This window comes from Macaca mulatta, chromosome 16, assembly GCF_049350105.2.
Source record: "Macaca mulatta isolate MMU2019108-1 chromosome 16, T2T-MMU8v2.0, whole genome shotgun sequence".
Classification (NCBI taxonomy): domain Eukaryota; kingdom Metazoa; phylum Chordata; class Mammalia; order Primates; family Cercopithecidae; genus Macaca; species Macaca mulatta.
Window position 1 is genome coordinate 91,567,070 of NC_133421.1, and position 24,588 is coordinate 91,591,657.

Sequence of the window (24,588 nt, forward strand, 5' to 3'; positions counted from 1 at the left end):
CAATCTATGGGCTCCCCAAACACATCCCGGAGGCTGCAGTAAGAGCCTCTTCAGCCTCTGGGCTGCTCCAGGCAGGCCCTGACAGGCGTGCAGGAGACAGAGATCCCATGGCCCCTGGAGGGGCCCAGGGGCAAGGAGCCTCAGCCCCAGCTCTGCTTCCTATTCTAGCATCGCCTGCTATAGGGGGTGGCCCCTGACTTTGGAGGGCTGGAGGCCGGGGTTTCACTCACTGCCAGGCTGCCCACTGCACACCCGGCTGCTGGGTGCATGGTCGGGGCAGGGCCAAGAGGCTCTGCTTGCTGGGTGTTTCCCTGGTCCTTCCCAGCAGGGCTGGGAGCCCCACGCAGCAGTGCCACCAGGCTTTATTCAGTTGTACCAAAGAGATTTACATCAGCCACGTACAAACAGAACAGAGTCCATAAGGAGAGCGGCGAAGCTGCCGGGAATGAAGGCAAGCGTGTTTTCCTGGAGCCGGCGCCGGGTGGCAGGACACCGTGTTGGGGGATGCCAAGTGGGAGGTGCTGTGGTCTGCACCCAGAGAACTAAAGGGGTGACCGCAGTCGCTGCTCCCTAAAGCCCTCCGCTCTGCACCTCCCGCCACAGCTGGGTGGGCAGTCAGTGTGGCCTCTGTCCAGGTGGTGGGGACATCCAGGGACCAGGTGGGGGCGCACGCAGGAGTGCTGCATTTCGGGCTGCAGGTGCCGTCTGCCCGTCTCACTGCCGGCCTCTCCACTGTGCTGGACGCCGTCTCTGAGCAGCTTCGCTGGAAAGGGTGGAGAGTCTGCTGCAAACCAGGCACCTCGAAGGCAGGCAGGAGGCAGAGCCGTCACCAGCCCTTCCAGAGCCAGGCCAGTTAGAGAGGGCGGCCCTGCAGAGTCCTATGTCCAAATGCAGAAGGTGCAGAAGCAGAGCAGGGGGAGGGCCGGCTGGGGCCTCCGCCAGGTCAGAAGTCGCCATCGCGCTCCCCCAGGGGCTGCGCCGCCTGCCGCCTGGCGGCCTCCAGGAAGGCCAGCTCCTTGGCTTCTTTCTTCTGATTTCGTGCCTCATACTCCAACCTGGGGGGAGGGCAGGGTAAGTCTAGCGGAGAGCGCCTACGAGGCGGCTCCGAGGTGCCCCCACCCAGCTGCACCTGTTGGTGATGATCCGCTGCACGATGAGGTCCGTGGTGAGGTTGCTGCCACTGTCAATCTGCCGGAAGATGCCCCTTCTCTTGGGTTCCTGGGGGTCCGGAGAGGAGGAGCGGGATGAAGGTCCCTGCTGACCTCCCCAAGACCCATCTGGTGCCCTGCCCCAGAGGGAGACCAGTGCCCAGGGTCCTGTGGGAGTGGTGTAGTCAGAGCAGCTGCAGCCACCATGCCCGTTCCCAGGTAGGCACAGTGAGACATTAAATGGCTGGGAGGTGACAATGGCAACCCCTGTGCCCAGCAAGGGCTAGCATGACCCACCTGGTATGGGTCGGAGCCGTCCCCGTCCGGGATAATTTCCGTCTTGCCGTGACACACCAGGTCCACCTGGAGAAGGAGTGGGGGTCAGGAGCCCTCCCCGGGGAGGCAGCTGCCATAGCCACCCACAGCCCAGCACAGGCCCTGGGGGTTGGGAGAACTGACCCTGCCCCTTCCTCAGCCCAGGCACCTCCTAGGCCCTGTGTAGGAGGAGCCCATAGCCCGCCCGTGTTCCCAGCCCGTGTGGGAACGAGGTGAGCCCATGCAGAGCCTCACCTTGAAGTGACTCAGGAGCTCTGCTGTGACTGCGTACGGGGCCCCAATCACCACTTCGGACACGTACTGTGGGGACAGTAGCAGAAAGACTTGCTCGGTCCCTGCTACTGGTAAGCCAGGGCCACAGGGTGGTGGGAGATGGCCCAGACATGGGGCGGGGCTTCCAGTGAGTAGCAGGGATAGGCTGGGCAGGCTGAGGACCCCTGGGGCTCCTCCAGGAGGCAAGAAGGAACAGCACCTGGAGACCCGACCACCCCCCCTCCTGCCTCAACAAACAAGTCTGGGCATGTGCCACAGAGCTCGGGGTGCTGGGTGCGGCTCTGCCAGGACCCAAGCCCCCTGCCCCGGCTCAGGGAGGCTCTTGGTGGGGGGATGTTGTGGGAATGTCCCCGTCCCTGGGCTGGCTCCTGGCCCCACTCACCCGGCAGGCCAGCACGCTCAGGGTGCGCTCATGCAGATTCATGATGGGGTAGTTCTTCCCCTTGTAGCGATTGACCTCCTGTGGCCAGAGTGAGGCTGGCTCAGCCCCGAAACCCTAGGGGGACAGGGTGTGCCCCTCCCAGCTGACCCTCAGGGGAAGAAGTCGGGCAGGGTGCCCGCCCTTGTGGGGATGCCCCAGACAGGATAGCTCTGGACCCCAGAAGCCCACGATCACCCCCGCCGCAGGGTCTCCTCTGACTTCACCTGGGGCCTCCTCCTAGAGACCACCTGCACCCAACACCAACCCTTAGGGCCCCTCGAGGGCCCATCAGCTGCTCAGGGGCCCAGGGAGCAAGAGGGCAGTGACCTGGTCAAAGTGTAAGCCCGCGATGATATAGGGCCTGTCTGCCAGCCTGTGCACCTTCTCCAGGAAGTCCACATGCCCGATGTCTGCGCCCAGGTTAAGAAGCAGTCGGGAGGGAGATGACAGGGAGCAGCTCCCTGACAGCTCATGCCCAAGGGCCTCCCCACCATCCTCCCTGCCGACAGCTGCTCCCCTGCAAACCAGCCCGGTTTGGGGCCCCAGGAGTCAAAGTGAGGCCCCCAGGTCCCACCCCATGTGGCACACGTAGGGAGCAGCAGAGGCTCAGAGGATACGGAACAGGTCGAAGGCGCCAGCCACATAGATGACCGTCTCCCCTGGCTGGGGCTCCTTCCCAGAAGCAAACTGGATGATCTTCTGAGATGTCTGCAGGAACTGGGATACCCCGGTCCAGGGGTTCCGCCCACCAGGGCACTGCAAGCCAAGAGAGGGAGCAGGTTGGCTGGGGAGGCCTCCCAGGTCCTGCCCTCGCCGGGTCACCAAACCCTCAGCTGTCGCCTGCCAGCAATCCCATTTCCAGCCAGTCACCTCGGGCGGGGGACACACTGCCAGGCCAGGTGTCAGGCAGGACTGTGGTGCCACCCCACAACCACAGCAGGCACCACAGCTGACACCACTTCAGCCCAGCCAGTGACCGCCAGGAGGAGGCAAGGAGCCCGGCGGCTAGTGCACACAGCCCTTGGGAGGGACCCGGCACCCTGAGACCACTGTCTGGTCACCTGGGAGGATCCTTCTGAGGAAAGTATGTCCCCAGCGGGTGTCGGGTGAGGGGGCTACAAAGGGAGAGAAGGCCAGGCCACTTGGTTAGAGAACACCTGTCCACAAGCAAGTCCTTGCTCCTCCTCCAAGCAGTGGCTGCCGTGACCGGCCAGCCGGTACCACCGCTGCCTGCCCTCCCTCCCAGTGTCCACCAGTCGGCCGAACCTGGCAGTCAGTGCCTGGTCAGTGCCAGGGAGGGAGGAGGGTGAGGCTCTGGGCTGGCCTCTCCCCAAGGGATGGCCAGGACAGGTGGCCGGGGGAGCCCCCTGCAGCTGCGCGCTCAGCTTCCCCTCCACGGCCGCACTCACCTTGCCAAAGCTGTCCGCGTACTCCCGGTACTCAGAAGACATCTCCTGCACAGAAGGGCAGAGCGGCGCTGAGGGGCCTGCCCTCTAGGCGTGGCCACCCCAGGACCGGGTGGGGATGGGGAGCAGTGGGCAGGAGGGCCCTGAGGGGGCAGGGAGGTGCCCCTCCTTTCCCCTGGCGACCCTGACCCAGGGGCCTTGGGGATTCCGCCCCTGACTCACCTGGCTGCTGTGGTGGGCTTTGGTCACCAGCAGCATGCGGCCCACGAGGTCTGTGGTGGACACCCCTTGTGTGCGCTTGCACTCTCTGGGGGACAGAGCGGGAGTGGGGTCTCAGCCTGGGACACTTGGAAGGCTGTCTCCTGCTACCACCACTAGGGACACCAGCGGCCCTGCTGCGGCAGAACCCACGGCTGCCCCAAAGACGAGGGTCCCCTCCCTGCGCAAGGCTATAACAAAACCTGGGTTGGGAACGTGGGGAAGGCTTCCACGCTTTTACTGACTAAAGGGAGTGACAGGAGCACGGAAAAGGACCCTTGCTGGGGCTCAGGTGTGCAATGCCGGGGAGAGGGCGGGCACTTGGGCAGTAGCTCTGCTCCCCGCCTCCCTCACGCCCACGTCCTGAACGCTGAGCATCTGCAGCCGAGTGAATTCTCGTCTGGTAATTCAGATACAGTGCCAGCTCCGCAGCAGTGCCAGCCACGTCCCCTGAGTTCAACAGCTGCCACCTCACAAAGCTGTTCCTTTGGAGCCCTGAGGCCACGGGTCTGCAGCACCAAATGGTGAGGGCCTCCAGGCCACCCCACAATGGCACCTCCATCCCTCAAGTTCCCGGTCCTTGGAGTGAGGAACATGGCTCAGGGCCCAGACGCTCCCCTCACGGGCTCCCAGGAAATAGCAAAGCACGAACCAGGAGGGGGCCCTGTGTCCAGCTCCCTGGATGGCCAGGTCCACGGTGGAGACTCACCTGTACCTCCCGGCCTGCTTTACCTCCTCATAGGTGTCCCGGCCGTCTACAGTCAGGGTGATGTCATCTAAGCAGTGACACACAAGGACAAGGATCCTTAACCCAAAGCCATCAGACCCTTCAGAGCCCAGGACCCTCTCAGCCCCTGGCCTGCCCTAGTGCCCGCGTGCCCATTTCTAGGTAGGGGCCCAGAAATATCTCAGATCCTCGAAGGGCATGGAGGCCCCCTGTTCCCAGATGTCCCACCAGCAGATCTGATCCTGAGCCACCTGATGCCCCCAGGCCCCAGGCCCACCACTCACTGCCGTGAACACAGAAGTCACAGTTGTATTTGTCCAGGGTCTCTAGCGTAGTGACGTAAGGGGCTGCGGGCACCACCTCGTCCACCCATTTGATGGCCTGCACCATCTTGTATCTCTCCTCCTGAGTGAACACTGGGGGCCCCTTGTGCTTGGCGATCTCCTCTAGGAAAAGGACAACAAGGAGACTGGGGACCCAGCCCACCTGGCTGCTCACGTACGAGGCCCCTTCCCAGCACCCAGCTGTAGCCACACAAGAGGGCCGGTGGGGACAGGCTGTCTCTCTTGCCTGGCCCTTAGCCCACTAGTGCTGGTCAACTGGGTGGCTGTCTCCCCTGTGAGGGTCTCAGGCAAAGGCAGAGGTTCCTTCTGAAGAGCAGGTGCTCAGCCCCTGAAGGCTTGGGAGCCACGCTGGCAGTGGTGGGGAGCAGGTGCCCCTTCTCTTTAGCTGGGACAGGAAGTGCAAGATGGGAAAGGCATTAGGCCATCCTCAGCTGGGGCTGAGCTGGGTGAGCCTACAGTGCTCTCCCCTACAGCTGAGCCCTGGCAAGGCGGCCCAGGCCTGCAGGCTTTCAGTCAATGGGCGCAACCCACAGGAGGGCTGGGGGGCCGTGGGTGGGCGAGGCCACCTGTGCGTACCATCAGTGTGCACGCCTACGATGAGGTAGTCGCCCATGGCCCGTGCCTGGCGCAGCTGGTTAGAGTGGCCGTAATGCACCATGTCATAGCTGTGGAGACAAAGAGAGTGTGTGGTGCCTGTGCCAAGGGTGGGGGCCAGGTGGCCCTGTGGCTTAGGGGCCGAGTTTTGCTCCTCTGAGGACTCCTTAGGAAGCACTTTGAGAAGCTGCTGCTGGGAGCCCTGGGACTAGGATTCAGAAGATGTAGGTGCTCAGCTCTCCACCCCACTGGCTCCTGGGCCTGACAGTGGGACCCCTGTGCCAGATCTAGAAAGGGTGGCGGGGGCAGAGACGTCAAGGCCTGGCTGGGTCTAGAGGACTGGTGGGTGCAGGACAGACTGGAGCCCACGGTGAGCTGCAGGGCCACGTGTCCTATTCCCTCACCGAATATCAACTGCCCTGGGCAGTCACTTTAAAATAGGCCAATGTTAACTCTTGGGGTAGGGTTGGATCCTAGACTACGATAAGCAAACAGTCCCTGGGGCTAACCCAAAACAAATCCAACCACAAAATAAAACCCTGGGAATCGCCCTGAAAATCCTGTTTCCTCCTCCCCGACGGCCTCTGAAGCTCCCCAGGCTTAACACTAAGGGTGTACAGCCACTGCCTTGCCACCTGGTTCTAGAGTTTTCATTCATAAATCTGGGTCTGCTAACATGTGAACTCTCAAGCCCAAAGCTACACAGCCCTGCCACCAACTGGGCCCCGCTGCCCTGGCTTCTTCGCCACTTCCTTACAGCAGCTGCCCATCCCCTCAAGAGTGGACAAAGCTGTCCCTGCCTCTCCAGGAGAGGTGTGACCCTGGCAGCCCACACAGTGCAGAGCTGCTCCACTGCACACCACTGCTTCCTCCCAGCACCCCTGCCACAGTGCACGGAGTCCCAGCAGACATGCAGGGTGAAGTCTGGCGGGCCCATGTACCCACTGGACAGGCTGGAGGGGAGGAGGGGTCAGAGGCTAGGCCAGGGGACCACAGCCTGGAATGGGGCTGGGGCCTGGTCAGGGCAAGGTCAAAGTCCACTGACACAAAGCCACATTCCCTCTCCCAGAAGTGACTCAGACACAGGGAACAAGGCCCTGCCTGCTCTCCTGGGAAGGGCTAATCAGAGGCGCTTGCTTCGGGGATTCCATGCGGCAGGCACGTGAAAGGGTCAGAGGTAGCAAATTATCAGTAACGGTCATCTTTTTCACTTGTTGACAACCCCAAACTTTTCTTAAAACAATGCCCTCTGTGTGACTGGCCAGGGAACACCGATTGCATTCTAGCCCCGGGGAGGAGGACCCGGGAGCCCGCGGGCTTCACTGCGGGTCCCGGACAGGCAGGTCACACCCGATGTCCAGCTACAGGGACGCTCGCCCGGAGGCCAGGGGAACCCCTGGACCGGAGCCGGCCAAGCTGGTTGCTGGTGGTTACGAAGAAGCAGGGAGGCCGTGGCTCCAGATCTCAGCGCGGTGGCTGCACCGGAGGTCGGCGTGACCGGGCGGGGCCTCCGCCAGGGGTAGACGGGGGCGCCCACGGCAGGGCGCGGAGCCTCCGCAGCCCGACCCTCCCGGCGGGCGCGCCCCGCAGCCTGCCAGCCCTGGCCCACGCCGTACGAGGACGCCACCCAGAACGCGGGCCCGGTCCCCGGGCAACGGCTGGCGCGGCGCCCCGGAAGGAAGCCGGCCCCGGCGTCCCCGCGGCCCGCCCCGGTCCCGCGCTCACCAGCCGTCGCACCACACCCTCACGGCGCGCCTGCCCCCCGGGCCCGGCTGCTCTGCGCCGCCTGCAGCCCCGCGCCCGTTCCGGATCATGGCCCCGCAGCGGCGGCGCGGACAGCCTGGCAGCTCCCGGCGACTCCAGCGCCGCCACCCGCCCCGCCAGGCGCACGCTCAGCCGCCGTCACGCGGGCCTCACCCGCTGCACACGGCCAATAGCGTGCGCCATTCGGCCCGAGCCCCGCCCCCACCGCCCCCGCCCCGCCGCGCGCCCTCCGGCCGGCGCCCCACCCCCGAGCGCCGCGCCCCACCGCACCTCCGCGCGCGGCCAATGGCGTGAGCCCCTGACAGAGTCCCACCCCCTCCAAACGCACAGCCAATGGCGTGTGCCGCGCGGCCCGAGACCCGCCTCCGGCCCACACCTGGCCTCTCCGCACCGTCCACACCTGGTGCTGGGATGGCCGGGCAGTGCCGCGAGGGGGCGTCCCACCGCCGCCACCTCCGGGAACCTCCACGGGGCGCTGTCCCAACCAGGGGAGTTTTTTTCTGATTATTTTTTGGCACAATAATCTACAGTTGTCCCTTCTCCAACCAAGCGGGTTTTAAGCCAGGACCGCGCTGCCAGGCAGCAGACCTGAGCCCGGGGAGCCCGCGCCGACCACTTGGGGACACTGGAAACCAGTGCAGAAACGTTTAATAGAAATAAAAAGGTCTGCATAGAGCCGAGGCTCGGAGCCACCCCTCTGCCGCACGTCCAGTACAGAGAGGGTTCTATAAAGTTTTCACACTTTTTCGTTAAGTAGTAGAAATAGGGTGAGGCCCTGAGACTGGCCTGGCGAGTGAGGAAAGGCCGCTGGGCGCTTCCACTCTGCCGGCCGGGGCTGAAATAACCCGAGTTCCGTTCTCACAGAAAGGTGCGGCTGCCACCCCTTGACATAGAGGCCGGATGGGCAGGTGTCCTCCATGGCCAAGTCGTATCAGGGGACAACCGCAGCAGTGCAAGGGGCTTCCACAAGGACAAATGGCTAAAAATGTCACGGTGAAAACGTCATCCCCAAAGAGTTCTCACTAGACCCGTGGGGACAAGCCAGCCTTCACCGTGACACTGGCCATCTGCAAAGTGCCAACTGTTCTTTATCGAGCGCCAGGTTACGTCACTTTCTTCTTTTTTGTGCGTTTTGTGCAGCCCCTGCCAAACCAGCCCCCTAGGATGGGGGCCGAGCTAAGCGGTGCACCCCGGTCCCCAGGCGGGGCTTCCTCTCTGCTTCTGCACAGCGACTTCCGACTGTGGCTGCCTTCTTCGCCAGCACGCAGGGGAGTCGCCAGTGAGAAAATGGGATCCTGCCACCTGCCAAAAAGGGAAAGCGGCATCAGGCGGGCCTGGGAGCCTCTCACAGCCACACCCGCCCCAGTTCGGGAAAGCTGCCTGCGGTCCCTGCCTTCCCATCCCGTTCCCTCCCCTGTGTCCACTGCGGCTGGGCTCTGGTTGGTAGCAGCTTCATTGTTATCAAGCTGCAGAACGGATGCGGGAGAGGTCACCTCTTAGGTGGTGACTCAAAGGTCAGCACCCACACTAGCTTGGTCTCCTCAGAACTCCGTGTCCTCGTCCACCACTGAGCGGCGTGCACACACAGGACAGGGCAGCAGTGGCCCCAGGGCTGCCTCCGTCTCCAGGGATGAGTCACTAGCAACTCTGGGCCCCACCTTCCATTTGTACCGCCAGGGGCAGGTGGACCAGACCCTCTCCCCCTTCCCAGCTGACTAGGGAGGCGTGGCCTACAGACGACACCGTGAAGAAAGCATGTGTCTGACTGAGATGCAGAACCACAGATCATAACTTAAGATACAGATACGCACTGATAAGGAAAATGAGCTAAATTAATGTAAAAAAAAAAAATACAGTACACGATAGCTCACATCACAGAACACCACACACATAACATACAAGAAGTGCCAGGCCCAGAAGGTGAAGGGATCCTTAATTTCTTGAACCCTTTGATTAAAAGAAGTTATTGATTTCCCCTATAAGACCCTGAAAATTCACAGAGAAAGAGAGTGTAAACTTTTTACTCAATACATACACCAAGTCTAAATTATCACAAATTCTGTATTAAGGCACAGTCTGTTTAAGCTTTCCCAAAGTACGCCAACTCCCAAAACCAAGCACACAGATTCTGTCTGACCAGAGCTGCCAAGTGCTCGTCCCCTCGAGATGCTTCCCACCAGGCATCTTGAAGAGCTCCACGGGGAGGCCTGGAGCAGGAGCACGTGGGCAGAATCCCTCTCCCCGCGGGGACTGTGTGTGCCACATCAGCCAGGGCAGGAGTGGCACACGCAGGGTCTCCGCGAACCACTGAGGTCAGGCCCTCTGGAGACCACCACGCTTCAGTCATGCCTCAGACACCGCTGCAAACACCTCAGAGCTTCCTCCACGCTCAGCTCACGAGAGAAGACAGACACGGCCCAGCACACAAAGGTGCAGGGAAGCGGGCTGCTGCAATGGTCTACTCACCTGCTATAGGCGGGGATCTCCAAGCCCAGCTCGGCCATGAGGAGCCGCATGACATCATCACACTTCCCGTGTAGCTTCAGGGCAGCCCAGTCATCCTTTGGGGTCCACTGAGGACAGGGAAAGCCAAGTGAGAGTAAGAGCAGCCCAACCATTCCTGGTGGCCTGTCAGCCTCGGCCCGTGGGCTCGGTCAGTGCTCCCTGAGCACCCACGGGGGCCCTATCAGACTGCCCTGGTGCATGGGTGTGGGGTGTCTCCAGCTCTGCATTCTAAGACCCAGGTCTAAGGATGTGACTCTCAGAACCCAAGTTACCTGCAAGTTCACAATGTAGAGTTTCGGCCGCCGGCTAGGGGGCTTGGTCATGCACCAGAGGCGTGGGTACTTCTTTAGAACCTGCGGAAACAGACAGACAGACACAGCACACACACAGGGGACAAGTCTGTAAAGTGCTGGGCAACAGAGCTGGACACCCTCGGGCAGGCGGGGGCTCGGCTCATTCCTGGTGTCATCAGCACGTACCTTCAGGCTGGACCCTAGACACAGGATGGTGTCTGCTCTGCTGGCAGCCTCAGTCGCTGCTTCCCAGTTCAGAGGCTGCCCCAACGTCCCCCTCTCTCCAAAGTGCACAATGGTGTCCCGGAGCTGGGTCCCACACTTGTGGCAGGTCCGGCCTGTCTGGTGTCTGTGGAGGGCGGTGCGTTCCGTCACATCGAACACTCGCACGTACTCCCTGTTGGGAATGCAGGAGGTGCAGACCTGGAGGCAAGAGGGCACAGTGAGTGGGACCCGCCTGCCCATGGAGACCCCGGGTCACCGCAGGACTGCTCACTTCAATGTACATGTTCCCGTGGAGCTCTGAGATGGCCGTGCGCGGCAGCCCACTTCTCAGGTGGAGCCCGTCACAGTTCTGAGACACCACATGCTGCACCTGGAAGGCAGACGGGTGGCGACGGCGAGGTCAGTACTCAGCCACAGCGAGGCTGTTATGAGCCCAGCCAGTGGCTCCCAAGACCAGGGGTAGCTCCAACCCCGCAGAGAGCCTTAGAAAGTAAAACACACAACAGGTCCAACCACCAGGACTCAAGAGGGCCTGTGGTGGGGAGGGGCTATGTCCCTCCTCCAGCCCTGATGCACCTGGAGTGGCTGGGAGGGCAAGACGCTGCACCGTCAAGGCAAGGATGGGAAGTGGCTCAGGGCTTTGGCAAGGGCCACTCCACCCCGGATCCATGCTCTCTTGGGTCATGACATTTCAGGTGCCTCGGGACCTAGGCAGGTCAACCCCTACACCCCTTGGTTGAGGGTGTTCAGCAGAAGGTCCCCAGAGATGTCCTATAAGCCTCCCCTGTAACTAGGATGGCTTCTGAGGTCCACAGAAAAATGCAATGGAATCACAAAGGGGAAAGACCACCAGCAGCTCTGGGGCTGAGGCTGGCTGTGGATGGGATGGTTCCAGAGGGGGTGCTCCCCTTTTGTCCTGGAGAGGAAGCATGGGAGGATCAAATCTGGGGCCTAACCCACTTGGTGGGTGCTCATGATGGGAGTCAACTGGCAGACGGAGGGAGAATGCAGTTGCCCACTGCGCACCAAGGTGCTCTGCCTGGTCCCAGGCAAGTGTACCAGCCACCCAGGGCTCTTACCAGCTTCTGCTCATGCAAACGGGTGATGCTCATGTGGGTGAGGGTTGGCTCGGCCTCACTCAGGTCAGCGGCACTGCCAGGCAGAAAGGAAGGCAAGGTGAGGACAGCCGGAGCTCAGGCCCATGCTGCCTCTGCTCAGCCTATATGGGAGGCCGCGCCTGTCCCACTTACCTCACGCTTCTCCCTTTCTGAAGCAGTGTCCACACTCCATTAGGGCCCCTGTAGTCTGGGATAGATGCTGCCTGCATGTCGAGAAAAAAAGTAAGCCAAGTAAAAAGGCACCACCGTAGGCACTGGCAGAATTCCCAGAAATGGGAAGCCATTGTCACTCCTGCCACATTCCAGGCCGGCCTGCATGTTGGCATCTGTTCATTCCACAGGCTGACCTGCCTGAGCCCATATGAAGTGCACCCCAATTCGGCTCCTCCCTTCTACCTGGACTTCTGTTTCCCGCCTGGCCTGGCTCATCCTTCCAGGCTGCACGCAGCCCTGCCTGTCCCCGGAAGCCTCTCTGGCACCGAGCACAAAGCTGGGCTCTGTGGCACATGTGTCCTCCACACCGCAGGGGAAGACTAGTCATGTTCCTAAGTGCCCCCAGGGCCGAGCCCACGGCTCACACATTTAGCAAAAGGTGAATCCCTGCTGGGCGCGGTGGCTCAAGCCTGTAATCCCAGCACTTTGGGAGGCGGAGACGGGCAGATCACGAGGTCAGGAGATCGAGACCATCCTGGCTAACACAGTGAAACCCCGTCTCTACTAAAAAATACAAAAAAAATAGCCGGGAGAGGTGGCGGGCGCCTGTAGTCCCAGCTACTCGGGAGGCTGAGGCAGGAGAATGGCGCAAACCCGGAAGGCGGAGTTTGCAGTGAGCTGAGATCCAGCCACTGCACTCCAGCCTGGGCAACAGCACGAGACTCCGTCTCAAAAAAAAAAAAAAAGGTGAATCCCTAGGTGGGGGCAGGCAACTGTCTATTCTCACGTCCCAGTGCTGACTGTTCCCGCTCCACCTTAACAAAGGCAGAATAGGCGGGGCGCGGTGGCTTATGCCTGTAATCCCAGCACTGTGGGAGGCCCAGGTGGGCGGATCACAAGGTCAGGAGATCGAGACCATCCTGGCTAACATGGTGAAACCCCGTCTGTACTAAAAACACAAAAAATTAGCCAGGCGTGGTGGCGGGCACCTGTATTCCCAGCTACTTGGGAGGCTGAGGCAGGAGAATGGCGTGAACCCGGGAGGCAGAGCTTGCAGTGAGCCGAGATCGCGCCACTGCATTCCAGCCTGGGCGACAGAGCCAGACTCCGTCTCAAAACAAACAAACAAGCAAACAAACAAAAAAAGGCAGAACAACTTCTCCAGATGAGATAAGCATCTAACTTTCCAGGATTTCAATCCTGTGAAACAAACTGAGGCCAGAGAGGGCACAGAAGATATCAAGGTGCCTTCTGTTCCCTTTTGGGGACTCCTGACTCCTGCTTAAACTCAGAAAAATGCACCATCCCCCGGCAGTGGTTTGGACAGTCACATTCAAGATAGAAACCTCAGTTACACTCAGATGAAATCCACAAGCTGCATGTGCTTCTAGTTGCCATTGCAAGCTCCATAAGAGATCACATGACTGTTACATAATTACATGACTGGACTTTTTTTTTTTTCTGAGACAGAGTTTCGCTCTGTCGCCCAGGCTGGAGTACAGTGGCACGATCTAGGCTCACTGCAACCTCCGCCTTCCAGTTTCAAGTGATTCTCCTGCCTCAGCCTCCCGAGTAGCTGGGATTGCAGGTGCCTGCCACCACACCCGGCTAATTTTTGTATTTTCAGTAGAGACAGGGTTTCACCATGTTGGCCAGGCTGTTCTTGAACTACTGACCTCATGATCTGCCCACCTCAGCCTCCCAAAGTGCTGGGATTACAGGCATGAGCCACCGCGCCCAGCGTGACTGGACTTTTACATGTGACTTGTGGAGGGAGGAGACCAAACGCCAGGGCTCCAGGTATTTGAGTCAGCAGTGAACTCCCTTTATGCATTCTTCCTGCTAAGCCTCTGCTCTTCTTTGCTTGGAGTGCCTCATTCCCACCTTCTCCTGTAAATCTCACCCATCCTTCAAGGCCCAATCAAGGCTACCTCCCACAAAAAGCCAACCCAGGTAGGTTTCCCAACTCCAAGAGCACATAGTGTGTGCCTGGGTTTGTTCTAGTGATTCAGCACAGCCAGCTTTACATTATGCTTATTTGTTCACATACCTGATTGTCACCTAAAGGCTTCCTGAGAACAGAAATCACCTGGCCTTCAGATCTGCTACGCCTACGCATGCCCAGCACTCCACACTCACCCATCGGACTAGATGGACAACGTGCCAGCTACACTTTCAAAGCTAGTGATGTCCCACAGCCCAGGATAACTTGTCAGTGAAACTTCTCAAAACACAATGCAATTCTCTTCTTCACCTGGTGTATTCCGGCTCTTACTGTGTCACTTTCTACTTATCTTCCCTCAACATGGAGAGAACACAGTGGAGAATCACGACAGCTTTGGGCTTAGCTCTGTCCACATAACCTGGGGGTGACTGCGAGCAGTCAGCTACTACAGCCCATTCGTATCTCTGCTCCTTGCCTGTTTTTAACTGGCTGTACCACAAACTAAGCGTTTAAAAAGCGTTTACCTTAGGTAAGTTTTGGTCATTTCGTGTTTCTCTAAGAAAGGGAAAAAACCTTAAAGCTGCTTTAAAGGCGAGTTTTTCGCGATTACAGGAGCGCGTACTCCGTCCTGGGGTCCGCCCCCGCCTCCCTCCCTACCGTGCTGATTCCCGCGCCTGTGTAGACGACCAAGTATTTGGCGTTCCGGACGGCGCTGGCCAGCTCCCGGACCTTCCCTCGCAGCTCCTCCGGGTCGTCGCACACCTGCCAAGACGCCAGGGTGGTCACCGCCCCGGGCCGCCCCACCCGGGACCGCCCGTCGCCCCGGCTGCTCCCGAAACCGGGGGCGCCCGCAGCCGCCGCCCGCGGAACTCGCCTCCTCCTGCCGCCGCTTCAGGCCCTCGCGCCGCCGGCTCCGGCCCTGCAGCTCCGTTACCAGGTCCGCGCTCTCGGCCAGCAGCCGGCCCTCCTCGGCGCTGCGCTCCGCCGCCGCCTTTCTCAGGATGCGCGACACCTGCGGGCAGGCGGGCGGTGAGCGGCGGCGCGGGCCGGGCATAGCCGGACCGGGGAGCGACGGCGGCGTACCTGGCGGAGGCGCTCCCTCTGCTGCTCCTCCCGCAACCTTCGGACCCGCTCCGCAGCTTTGCGTTCCGAGCGGCTCAGACCCCCGGCTGCCATCGCTCCCCTGGAGACCCGCTCTTCCGCTTCCGCCTCACACGGCAGGCCGCGCTCAGGGCGCATGCGCAAGACGGGTCCCGCCCCCACCCACCTCTTCCGGCTCCGCCCGCCGCGTCGCCCCAAAGAAGCACCTGCCAGTCTCTTTAAAAGGTTTATTGATCATATACAAAATAAAGAAAACCTTATATATCACAAACATACACTATGTACAGCAATAAATACCCGGGGGGCCAGGCCCAGTGCTGCCCCTCCTGGACAATAATTTAGCAATAAATACTGCGCAGGGCAGGGGTGGGGCACCAAGGCCACTGCCCTGCCCGAGGTCAGGCCCCTGCCAGCCCTACACGAAGTGTGAGCGCTCGGGCCTCACCCCGCATCCAAACCCCAGCCCCTCCTCACTTAGATCTTTAATAACCTCCATCCCACCCCAGCACATCCCGGGGTCTTCTCCCACACACACACAACCTCCCCTGGCTAGACCTAGGCAGGGCTGGCAGGGGGACTGATCAACTCTGCTTGGATCCACCTCTCAGTGCCAGGAGAGCAACAGGGCTGGACACGCGGGCAGCCCTTGTCCTGTTGCCAGGAGAAGGCTTTCTGTGCCCACTCCCGTTTGGTTAAAGGCTTCAGGGACTAGCAGATTGAGGGGGTGGGAGGAAGGGCAGGGATGGGACACAAGGTTGCTGGAGGGGTCAAAGCCCAACTGGGGTCACCAAGAACAGGGAGGTCTCACAGTTTATCAGGGACACACTCTAGCTCAGACTCAAGGGACACCCATGGTATCAAAGCTGCTGCTCCAGGGGCAGGGTGGAAATGTGTGGGACTGGCCCAGCAGGTACGGCACACACCCAGGACACAGGCCAGAGGCAGGACAGGCATCAGTCTCAGACATGCCCTGCCTCTGTGTGGCACTGATTATGTACTTCACTCTCCCGACCTGCTCCAAGGCCAGACAGCCAACAGGAAGGCAAAAATACACCAAAAAGAATTATTCAGTGGCTTCTGGGGGGAAAAATCGTTAATGTGTTGGTTCCTTTCACCAAACCACAGCCTAAAAAAGTAACTCACAAGATCCCAGAGCGGAAACGGTGCAGCAGGCCGCAGCTCAGACTTTCCAGATGTGGATGGGAGCTTTGGCCAAGTGGCCACTCCAGAGGGAGGCAGCAGGGACAACATGGGACCTGACCATCGTCCCAAAGCAGGCTGCAGCCGCTCAGAGCCGTGGGCCGGGCCCTGACCACCGGTCAGAAGTGTGCATGCTTATCTGAAACGTGCACCAAGAGCTGAAGCCCCAGCAACACCAGCGCCACCCAGAGCAGCAGCCAGGGGCCTCACTCTCCAGGTGAGAGGTGACTTGTCCCTGCTGGGTAGTCCTCTGAAATCTGAGTGTCCATGTTAGGATAAAGGAGGAGTTGGGGCAAAGTCAAGGTGGAAGGGAAGACATATATCACGGTTTACTTGGCGGACAAGTTTGAGAGACCTGGCCTTGGCCAAAGCCCTCGATTCGCTGTGTCAGAAAAACTGAGGTGAGAAGAGACCACCACCCTCTCAGTAGGAAAGCGGGATTAACAGAGATCAGAAGGACAGCACATTCACATCTGCACATGAACACAGCATCTACGTCAGGAAATCCAGGGGAAGGGGAAGAGGGGCAGAGTGGCTCCACAGGGCTGGCCTGACAGGGGACAGGAACACTCCCCTAGACCCAGGGAAGTCGCTCCAAATCCAAAGCTCTTGAAAGGAGGTATGGCCTCGAAACTCCAGAAGCCTCTTCTGCCAACGCACCGAGGACCTGCACCTCCCACTCAGCACCTGCACCTCCCATTCAGCACCTGCACCTCCCACTCAGCACCTGCACCTCCCATTCACACGCGCCGACCCTTACACCCTCCTCTTCCGCACTCCCTTTGCCTCCAGGTCTGCAGCCTGGCAGAGGTGCTCAAAATGGAGGGCCACCCGCAGCCAGGACAAAAGTGGGGGCCGCACAAGGACAGGGAGCGCCTGTTTATCCCTGCTCCAAGGCAGAGCATGACGTTTTCTTTATGGATACTTATGATTCCAACTAACGCCTGGATTCTACTTAGACAAGATCAGACTGAGGGGAGGGGGATGAAGTCACTAAATGACATGAATCAACAGCCAGAATTTCCATTTTCAGGCTGACCCAGGTAGCAACAGGACTTGTCTCTGAATGCTCAAAGCAAAGAAAAGCTCATGAAGATGACAAGGGTTGATGGTACATCCCTGTTCCCATCTCATGGGCACACCAGGCCAAACTCTTAGATCAAAATCCCACCACCCACAGGGTTAAGCCCCGTCAGGCCAGTTTTTCATCTTACCAGCCCCCATTTGTGTGCTTTACAGCAGTCTGGGCCCCACAGAGAAGAAACCAGCAGCCCTGGTGAAAGGCCAAGGCTCACATGGCCAGACACGGGGCTGCAGCCTCTTGGAGGTGGGTGGGGGCAACCCTTCCCCGTCATATGCCTATAAGGAGCCTCCTGAGCCCAGCCAGGAAGGGCAGCAGCCTCTGGTGAGGAACTGGGAGCAGGAGGCAGGTTGGGCCCCCAGAGGGAGGCACCTCCAGCAGAAGCCAAGCAGCTGATCCCTGGAAGACAGATCCCAAAGGGAGGCAGAAGGCAGGCCCAAAGCCAAGAGCTGCCAGCGTGGACCAGCGGAGAAGAGGGACAAGACCGGCCCTGGAGACTGTAGCCCTTGTCTGCACTGGTGGACGCTCCCAAGACTCTGAGTGAGGCAGGGACAAGGAAGAAAGGGTTGCCCGGTGGGCCCCCAACCACTCTGCCTGGAAGCACCACCCGCAGCATGGAAAGACCTCAGGGATCAAGTAGGCGGCGAAACCTGCAGCCCACGGTGCGGGCCCCGGGGGTTCCCCGGCTGAGGCCCCACATGAAGCCTATCGGAACAAAACTGAGGCCTGAGGAAGACAGCCAGGGAACGCTTGGCCACAGCCCTGTGGCCACCCACAGTGACTCCTTGGTCCCTGCACCACCACCACCCAAGGCCAGAGGTGGTGGGTGTAGAGCAGTGTGGGGGGGCCCCAAGGGGCCCCCAGTTTCAGCTACCCAGCCACCAGATCAGCCCAAGCCCTAGACACAGATGTAGCCAAGGCTCAGTCGGGGGGGAGTGTGACAGAACCCCACGTCTCACCTCCTAGGGACCAGGAGCAGGTGGAGGGCACAGACTCGTTGAGCTCTGACGCAGCAGGTGCCACCTGGCACCCCAGCCCAGGTCCGGCAAGCCAGCAGAAGCAAAAGCACAACGAAACCCAAAAAACGAACACAGGAAAACTGACACAAGAAGTGACACCCACAGGTCGAAGGTCACCAGAAGCACCAGCACTTTACCGCTGCACAAAACCTCACCAGGCACGGACGACACCACGGCACCGGCAAGAGACGGAAGCAGGAAGGGCAGAGGAGTAAGTCACTTTCGGTACAATTGCAAAAGATATCAAAGAGGACGGCCTTCTGGTCGGCTCACGGCTTGGCTTTTTTTTTTTTTGTCTTTTTTTAAACTAAGTTTTATAAATAATGTCTGATAACTCTGTGTATATAAAAACTAAACTCCAACAGCCACAAAGAGTTGTCCGTAAGTTTACAAGAAAGGGATTTTTTTTTTCTTTTTTTTTTAACTAGCAAAGTTTCTATTATACTTTCTTCCCTTTTCCATTTATATGGTCAAATGGTCTTCTTGCTTGTTTTTTTTTTTTCTAAAAGACAGTTTTATAAATACTCTGCAGCTCTTTTTTTCTTTAACTTTTAAACATATAATTAATTTAATAACTTTGTAAAAGGAACTTCTCTCTTTTAAATAAAGGGCTATATAACCACACAAATAGGTCATGTAAACAGTGACACGGGACCCATCGCAGGGCACACTGGACTCACCCTCACGTAAGTGCACAGCCAGCGATTTGGTCTTGTTCAGTGCAACGGGTCAGGCCTGAGCGCACAGCCCTTGGCCCCAACTGCACGCCCCCAGCACCACTGTGCCCAGGCTGGTGGTCCACCCATCAGGGCCTTCAAGGCAGCCCTACTCTCAGAGCAGAGCCCATCTCTTTGTGCTGGGCTAAGCTGAGCTGCCCTCCTGGGGCTAAAGAGAGTGAATCCTTCCCAGCCCACAAGCCTGTGGCCACTCGGGAGTGGAGGGCACACTGGAACCCTCACTGCTCGGGGACACGTGAGGCCCAGCGTGCCTTCTCCTTCTCTCTCCCGCAACTCTCTCAAGTCCATTCCCACAGCACCAACTCTGGACTCCAAGACTGCATGGCCCTGGTACAAAAGGGGTTGGCGCGACCCCACGTCACCGCCGAACTGACCAATCCCAACATACAAAACACACGACGACAATGACGAGATCAAAGGGGCTCAGCCCGGCGCCCCTGGGGTACAGGTTGTGCTTTGCAGGGAAGAGAGAAGGGCGGGGAAGAGAGGGAGGAAAGAGAAGAGAAGGAAACAGAGGGACAGGGCAGCCGAATTCGCCATGTGCCTAGTGGCCCCGCAAAGACCCGCCTGGGTAGACGCGCGTCCCTACGATCGGGCATCCGTCTTGGACTTTACTATTGTGATGACGCTGGTGGCGGCCACCTTGCCTGGGACGAGGGGCCCCAGGCCGGCGGCAAGGGGGCCCCGGGCGGGCGCCACGGGGCTGCGGGCCACCGTCCGGGCGAAGGTTTGCAGCGCCTCGTACTTGGAGCGCAGTGCGTCGAGCTCCAGCTTCATGCTGGCGTTCTCTGAGGCCAGCTTCTCCACCTCCTGCTGCAGCTCCGCCTTCTGCTTCTCCAGCTCCTCCTTCTGCGTCACCCGCTTCACGCGGCAGCTGGCAGCGTAGCCGCGGTTCTTGAGCGTGCGCCGGCGCTGCTTCAGCTGGACGATCTCCTCCTTGGACAGGCCACGCAGGTGCTGGTTCAGCTCCCGCACCGACATGGTCACCAGCTCCTCATCCGTCAGGCTGGTGCCATTCTCACCCGGCTCCCGCTTCACCTGGGGCACAGGGCACAGGGTCACAGGCCAAGCGGGCATGCCCACTGTGCCCCCCAACCCCGGGCCTGAAGGCTCCTGTCCCTGCCCACTCACCTTCAAGGCCTTGTTTCCTTTATTGGGGGTCGTCATAACCCGGGGGCACAGCGAGCAGGCGCTCTCTGCAAGACATGGAGCAGAGGTCAGTACCCTGGAGACCACCCTCGCCCCCCACCCCAGTTCACAGAGCCCTTGCCGCACAGCCCACCCCAGCCTGCTGCCCAGGTGCCCAGCCCCCAGCCCAGGTGCCCAGCCCCCAATACCTGATCGGAGGCAGCCCTTGGCCTCTCCCAGGCTAGGCTGAGCTGCTTCCTGTCCACCCTACCCTCAGAGAACCAGGTGGGAGGTCAGGAAGGTCTGATGGGAGAAGGGGAACTGAAGGCTGTTAGGGAGGCAGGCGCAAGACAAGGGGCGGGGGAGAGATTAGAAGGAATAAGACGCGGGAGAGGCAGGCCTAGAAGGAAGCCGGGAGCTTTAAAAATAACCCCAGCACTGCCCCAGAGCACGGCTGTTCCTGGCGAGTCACGCTGACTCAGCACATTGCCTCCCGCTCCCCCGCCGCGCCCGCACTCCCTGGGCCCGCCAGCCAACAGCGCCCCAGGAGAGCCGCAGCCGAGCTGCTGGGGGCCAGAAAGGCCAGCCTGACCAATAGCAGGTGAGGGCCAGCCAGTGACCCTGTGCGTGCATCTTCCAGGGTCCTACCTCCTACAACCACCTCCCCTGAGCTGGCCTGGGACAAAGCCCCCTGCTCCCTGGGTGCACAGGGGCCCCACTGGGGACCTACCCAGAGAGGAGGCTGTAGGGAACCCTGAGTCTCCCAGTCTCCTAACTTTGAGAAGCTGAGGGTGGGCCGTCCATCTAGCTTTGGTCTGTTGGCAGGACTGACCAGGGAGTTCCCCCACCTTCCAGGTGGCAGGCCATCAGCTGGGAGGAGCCTGGCCCGAGGCCCCTCCGGCCCTCCCAGTCTGCCTCCTCCACTGATGGAGTAACCATCCTGTGGCTTTGGGTTGCAGGAAGCAGCCCCTGCCCCACCCCATCCAGGGTATTTCACAAGGGCTCCCACAGTGAGCCACCCCGGGGCCTGCCCAACTGAAGGCTGGTGGAGTCGGCCCCTCCGAGTGGCAGCCTGCTCTCTGGTCCCTGCCCCGGGTCAATTCCCACAGGGTCAGGGAGCAAAAACAAAAGTGCTGGGGAGGCTGGACTAAACAATCAACTCTCACCCACTCGGGTCCCTCTAGCACTCCGCTCTCACTTTCTTGCTACGGATATTTCTGTGCACCTCATCCCAGAAACCCATCTGGGATTCCCAGCTCAGTCCAGCTCCCACCAGACCCTTGGGCATGGACCCCACCCCATGCTCCATCCCCCACTTTCCAGGTTTGATGCAGACAGATGGGAGTCTCCTCCAGAGCAGCCAGGAGCATTTCAGGAGATTATGGGCTGGGGGGCTTCTTACTCTCACCAGGGTCAAGACTCCACTTCACCCAGCCTTGGACCAGGACGTGAGGCTGCAAGCCCAGAGCAGGGAGGGGAGGCCAGAGACCCCTCTCCACAGTCAAGCCAGCTCAGAAGCAAGGTCCCAAGACTCCAGCCACTGGATTCTTCCAAATAAAGGATGGGGAAGACCTGAGCTGGAGGTCAGAAGGCCCACAGGAGCTCTTTCCTACACATCTGGCAGGACACTGCCTCAGGAGACAGGCCCCCAGCCTTGAGTCAGGGTGCAGAGACACTGCCGTGGCCCCAGCTTCTCCCACCCCCATCGCCCCCACGCCTGCTGCTAAGCACAATGACAGCGGTGACTTCCTGAAGAGATCACACGGAAAAGTGCCTCCTCGACAGATTCTGCCCTCCGCAGAAGGCCTGAACTCAGCACAAGCGCAACCCATCGCCTCCTAATCAAAGGTGTGCCTGGGGCGGGGGAGGGGCAGGCCTGAGCACAGCCAGTGCTTCCAGGCTCCTGGCCCGGCCTCTGGCAAACCCGGATACACGGACACACGCAGAGCAGAGACAGCCTCAGGAGCTGGGCTCAGAGGGACGATGCAGGGATCCCAGGAGCTGGACTGAGGAGAAGCTGCCCCAACCCCAGTCCTCCTCCAGCCCTCAAGGCTGGCCAGAGCTGGGTCCTGTCACGCACCCTCTGCTCCCACAAAGGCTAAGCCCACCTCACACAGGAGGCACGGATGGTCAAGGCCCCGCAACCTGCCAGGGTACCTGGTCCACCCATTCACACTGAGAGCCAGGAAAGCGAGAGAGATTTGGGAGCTCCGTCTCCTTTGGCTAAAGTAGAAATTCCCGTGCCTGAACAAAGACAGCCCCGATCGGCTGCAGAGCCCAGTGGCCGAAACTCCCTGGCAGTCATGGTCTCTGCTCCATAAGCTCTCAGTTCATGAACGTCACTCTTTGAACAGAACCTAAAACTTAGTTTCCACTGATGCATAAGTGACTGAGAAGATGCACATAAACGCCCCTCCAGGACCCCGAAATTTTCCCAGGGCATCAAACTCTAGGTCAAAGGTCAGCGGAAGCATTGAAACATCTGGAATCTATAAGCCCCAGGGCTCACTGAGAGTGGAACTGTGTGTGTGTGTGCATGTGTGTGTGTGCACACGGGGATGCGGAGGGACGATCACTAAGGGTAAACCACAAAGTGGCCTAACCCAGCCATAAACTCCTGGGCAAAGGAAGTCTACCTTCGTGAATCTCCACACACCCAAGGAAAGGTGGCTCTGGCCACATCGCCCCCAGGCTGCCACTTTCTGCCAGGCCAGACACCCAGCAGGGCCACTCCCTTTGCTAACTTCACACAACACTGAGACCCCACTTCAGGTAGGGGCAACTCTGGGGTGACTGGGAGCTGCATTCTGCCACCCTGTGCCATCCACACCAGCCCATCTGCCGCACCCCAAGGCTAGGCACCCTGAAGCTCCCACCACCTACAGTCTCAACCCAGACTCCAGCGCCAGCTGGGGAGAGAGGCAGGGCTGCTTCCTCCCCCTTGCCGTTTCCTGGTAGAGCTGCCCCTGCTTCCTCCCCACCCAACCCACTGTCACCCAGGGCTTGGTACACACACCCCTCTTTCTCCCAGGGCCTGGATCTCTAGCCAGGGGCTGTCCAACCACGCCAGTCCCAGGAAAAGCTGACTTCCCCTTTGGCTAGCTCGGCCCACCGAAGCTCCTCCCCTCCCTCACTCAGGGAACTATTTCCCAGTTTGGGAAACTGCTCCAGACGTGGGACCAGGACCAGCTGCCGGAAAAGAGCCGCCCGGGAAGGGGTGGACCGCCCGGGGCTTCACCTTTGACCCCGGGAGAACACCTGCAGCGAGCCACCCCCACTTCCTCTTCAAGCACCCCTGCCTTCAACTGGATCGCTCGGCGCTCACTTAAACAGGCACCCCAAGGCGCCGGGCCTGGCCCCCTCCCACATCCCCAAGGCTCCCTCCCACCTCCCGCTGGCGGCCTTTTAATCCCCGAGGCCCCTCGCTCCAATCCCCTCCGATATCAGCTTAAGCACCGAGTGACCTCATGCTGATGACTCAGCAAGTCTCCCTCCGGGCTCTGGCACGCGACTGACGGAACCCGAGCCCGAGCCAGGGGCAAGGTCTTCCCCGCAGCCCCCCCACCGCCGCCCCTCCTCCCGGGCTCGTCGCGGACCCCCGCGCCCGGGGAGCGCTGACGCGGCCACCTGATGAATCAGCAGCTGCGGGCCGGGCCGCCGGGCCCTGGCGCGGACCCCCGGGCGCCTCACTCGACCCCACCCTTTCCTCCCGCCGTCCGGTGCCCCTCCCTCCAGGACGCCCAGGTCTCCGAGTCCGCTCCGCACTCGCCCAGCTCCGCGGGTCCGCCGCCGCCCGCGGCCCACCCCCAGCACCCAGGCGGCAGGGGCAGGAGCTGGCTCCTGACCGCTGGGGAAATCGAGGCACGGGCCGCCAGCAGGGTGCGCGGCAGACCCGAAACCAGCGGCCCCCGCCACCGGGCCTCCAGCCGCCCACCTAGCTCCGGGAGGAGCCCAACCCGCGTGCCCTCTCGGCCCCCGCCGCCCCCGCCGCGCCGCCCCCGCCGCCCGGGCCCGCCGCCGCCGCCGCACTCACCACACTGCGGGCCCGGCGGGCCGAGGCTGGGACGGGGCGGGGCCGCGCGCGCTCCGAGGCCGCGCGGGGCAGGGACCGGCGCGAGGGGTCCGGGCCCGGGGCTCGGGGGACTCGCCGCCTGCGCGGGCCGGGCCGAGCGCGCTGGGAAGGCCGGGCCGGACCAGGCTCGGGATCCACCGCCGCCGCCGCCGCTCCACAGACGTCACATGATGTTTGGTCACGTGGGCTCCATTCATGAAGCGGCGACGCGGCCGGCCGGCGCTTAAAGGGGAAGGCGCGGCGGCGGGAGGGCAAACTGCGCATGCGCAACCCGCGCGCCGTTGTCCCTGGCAACACTGGCTGCGCTAGCCCCGGTCGGCGTCTCACGGGCCGGGCCTGGGCGTTCGGCCAGAGCGCCAGGTCCCCACCCCCAGCCCCCGGCGTCCTGCAGCCCGAGCGCGCCTCGTCTGGCTCCTGCGCCCGCCCTCCAGGGCCCCTGCCCAAGCTCGCAGACGCCGGCGGCGTTCTCCAGCTCGAGTGCCCGGGCTAGGGCAGGTTCTGCGTGCGCCCCGTCGAGTGGTGGCGGCGCTGGCCTGGGCCCTGCCACGCGGAGGCGCTCTTGCGTCAGGACGGCGCCGCCGGGGTCCCGCGATTCCAAGTCGGGGGTCCCAGAGAATAGCGGGGCGGGAACGGCCTGGCAGCTCCCAGCAGCGAGGGGCGATCCCCCCCACCCCGCAGCAGACCCGGAGCTGCCCGGACCCCTCCTGCGCCACGTGTGCCCAGAGCTCCGCCCGGGGAAG

At 61.0% G+C, this 24,588-nt stretch overlaps 3 protein-coding genes across 20 annotated transcripts; all 3 read right to left on the reverse strand.

Annotated features, from left to right (window-relative positions):
• Positions 1-345: 345 nt before the first annotated feature.
• On the reverse strand, positions 346-7,374 carry PCYT2 (phosphate cytidylyltransferase 2, ethanolamine). Of its 13 annotated transcripts, none has more exons than XM_077973345.1 (14): positions 7,233-7,374; positions 5,490-5,578; positions 4,854-5,015; positions 4,552-4,618; positions 3,807-3,891; positions 3,588-3,632; positions 3,240-3,293; positions 2,796-2,934; positions 2,506-2,588; positions 2,140-2,217; positions 1,719-1,784; positions 1,446-1,511; positions 1,130-1,218; positions 346-1,055 (listed from the first exon to the last, which is right to left on the reverse strand). In XM_077973345.1, exons 1-14 carry the CDS (start codon positions 7,319-7,321, stop codon positions 944-946), a joined length of 1,224 nt encoding a protein of 407 aa, XP_077829471.1. In that variant the 5' UTR covers positions 7,322-7,374; the 3' UTR covers positions 346-943. The 13 variants fall into 13 exon arrangements, with proteins under 13 accessions (XP_077829471.1, XP_077829464.1, XP_077829474.1 ...); XM_077973338.1 differs by having other exon boundaries at positions 1,130-1,316; XM_077973348.1 differs by lacking the exon at positions 5,490-5,578.
• Positions 7,375-7,902: 528 nt separating this feature from the next.
• Positions 7,903-14,731, reverse strand: SIRT7 (sirtuin 7). Of its 2 annotated transcripts, XR_001440621.3 has the most exons (11): positions 14,594-14,731; positions 14,385-14,522; positions 14,168-14,272; positions 11,545-11,615; positions 11,374-11,446; positions 10,566-10,664; positions 10,256-10,492; positions 10,049-10,129; positions 9,738-9,844; positions 9,171-9,257; positions 7,903-8,573 (listed from the first exon to the last, which is right to left on the reverse strand). XR_001440621.3 is itself a non-coding variant. In NM_001257960.1 (10 exons), exons 1-10 carry the CDS (start codon positions 14,684-14,686, stop codon positions 8,375-8,377), a joined length of 1,203 nt encoding a protein of 400 aa, NP_001244889.1. In that variant the 5' UTR covers positions 14,687-14,704; the 3' UTR covers positions 7,912-8,374. The 2 variants fall into 2 exon arrangements, 1 of the variants encoding a protein (NP_001244889.1); NM_001257960.1 differs by lacking the exon at positions 9,171-9,257 and having other exon boundaries at positions 7,912-8,573; positions 14,594-14,704.
• A 3,038-nt stretch (positions 14,732-17,769) lies between these two features.
• On the reverse strand, positions 17,770-24,024 carry MAFG (MAF bZIP transcription factor G). 5 transcript variants are annotated; one of them, XM_077969439.1, is made up of 4 exons: positions 20,625-20,719; positions 19,986-20,176; positions 19,780-19,844; positions 18,509-19,686 (listed from the first exon to the last, which is right to left on the reverse strand). In XM_077969439.1, the coding sequence occupies exons 3-4, from the start codon at positions 19,813-19,815 to the stop codon at positions 19,234-19,236; spliced, it is 489 nt and encodes a 162-aa protein (XP_077825565.1). In that variant the 5' UTR covers positions 19,816-19,844; positions 19,986-20,176; positions 20,625-20,719; the 3' UTR covers positions 18,509-19,233.
• Positions 24,025-24,588: the final 564 nt, after the last annotated feature.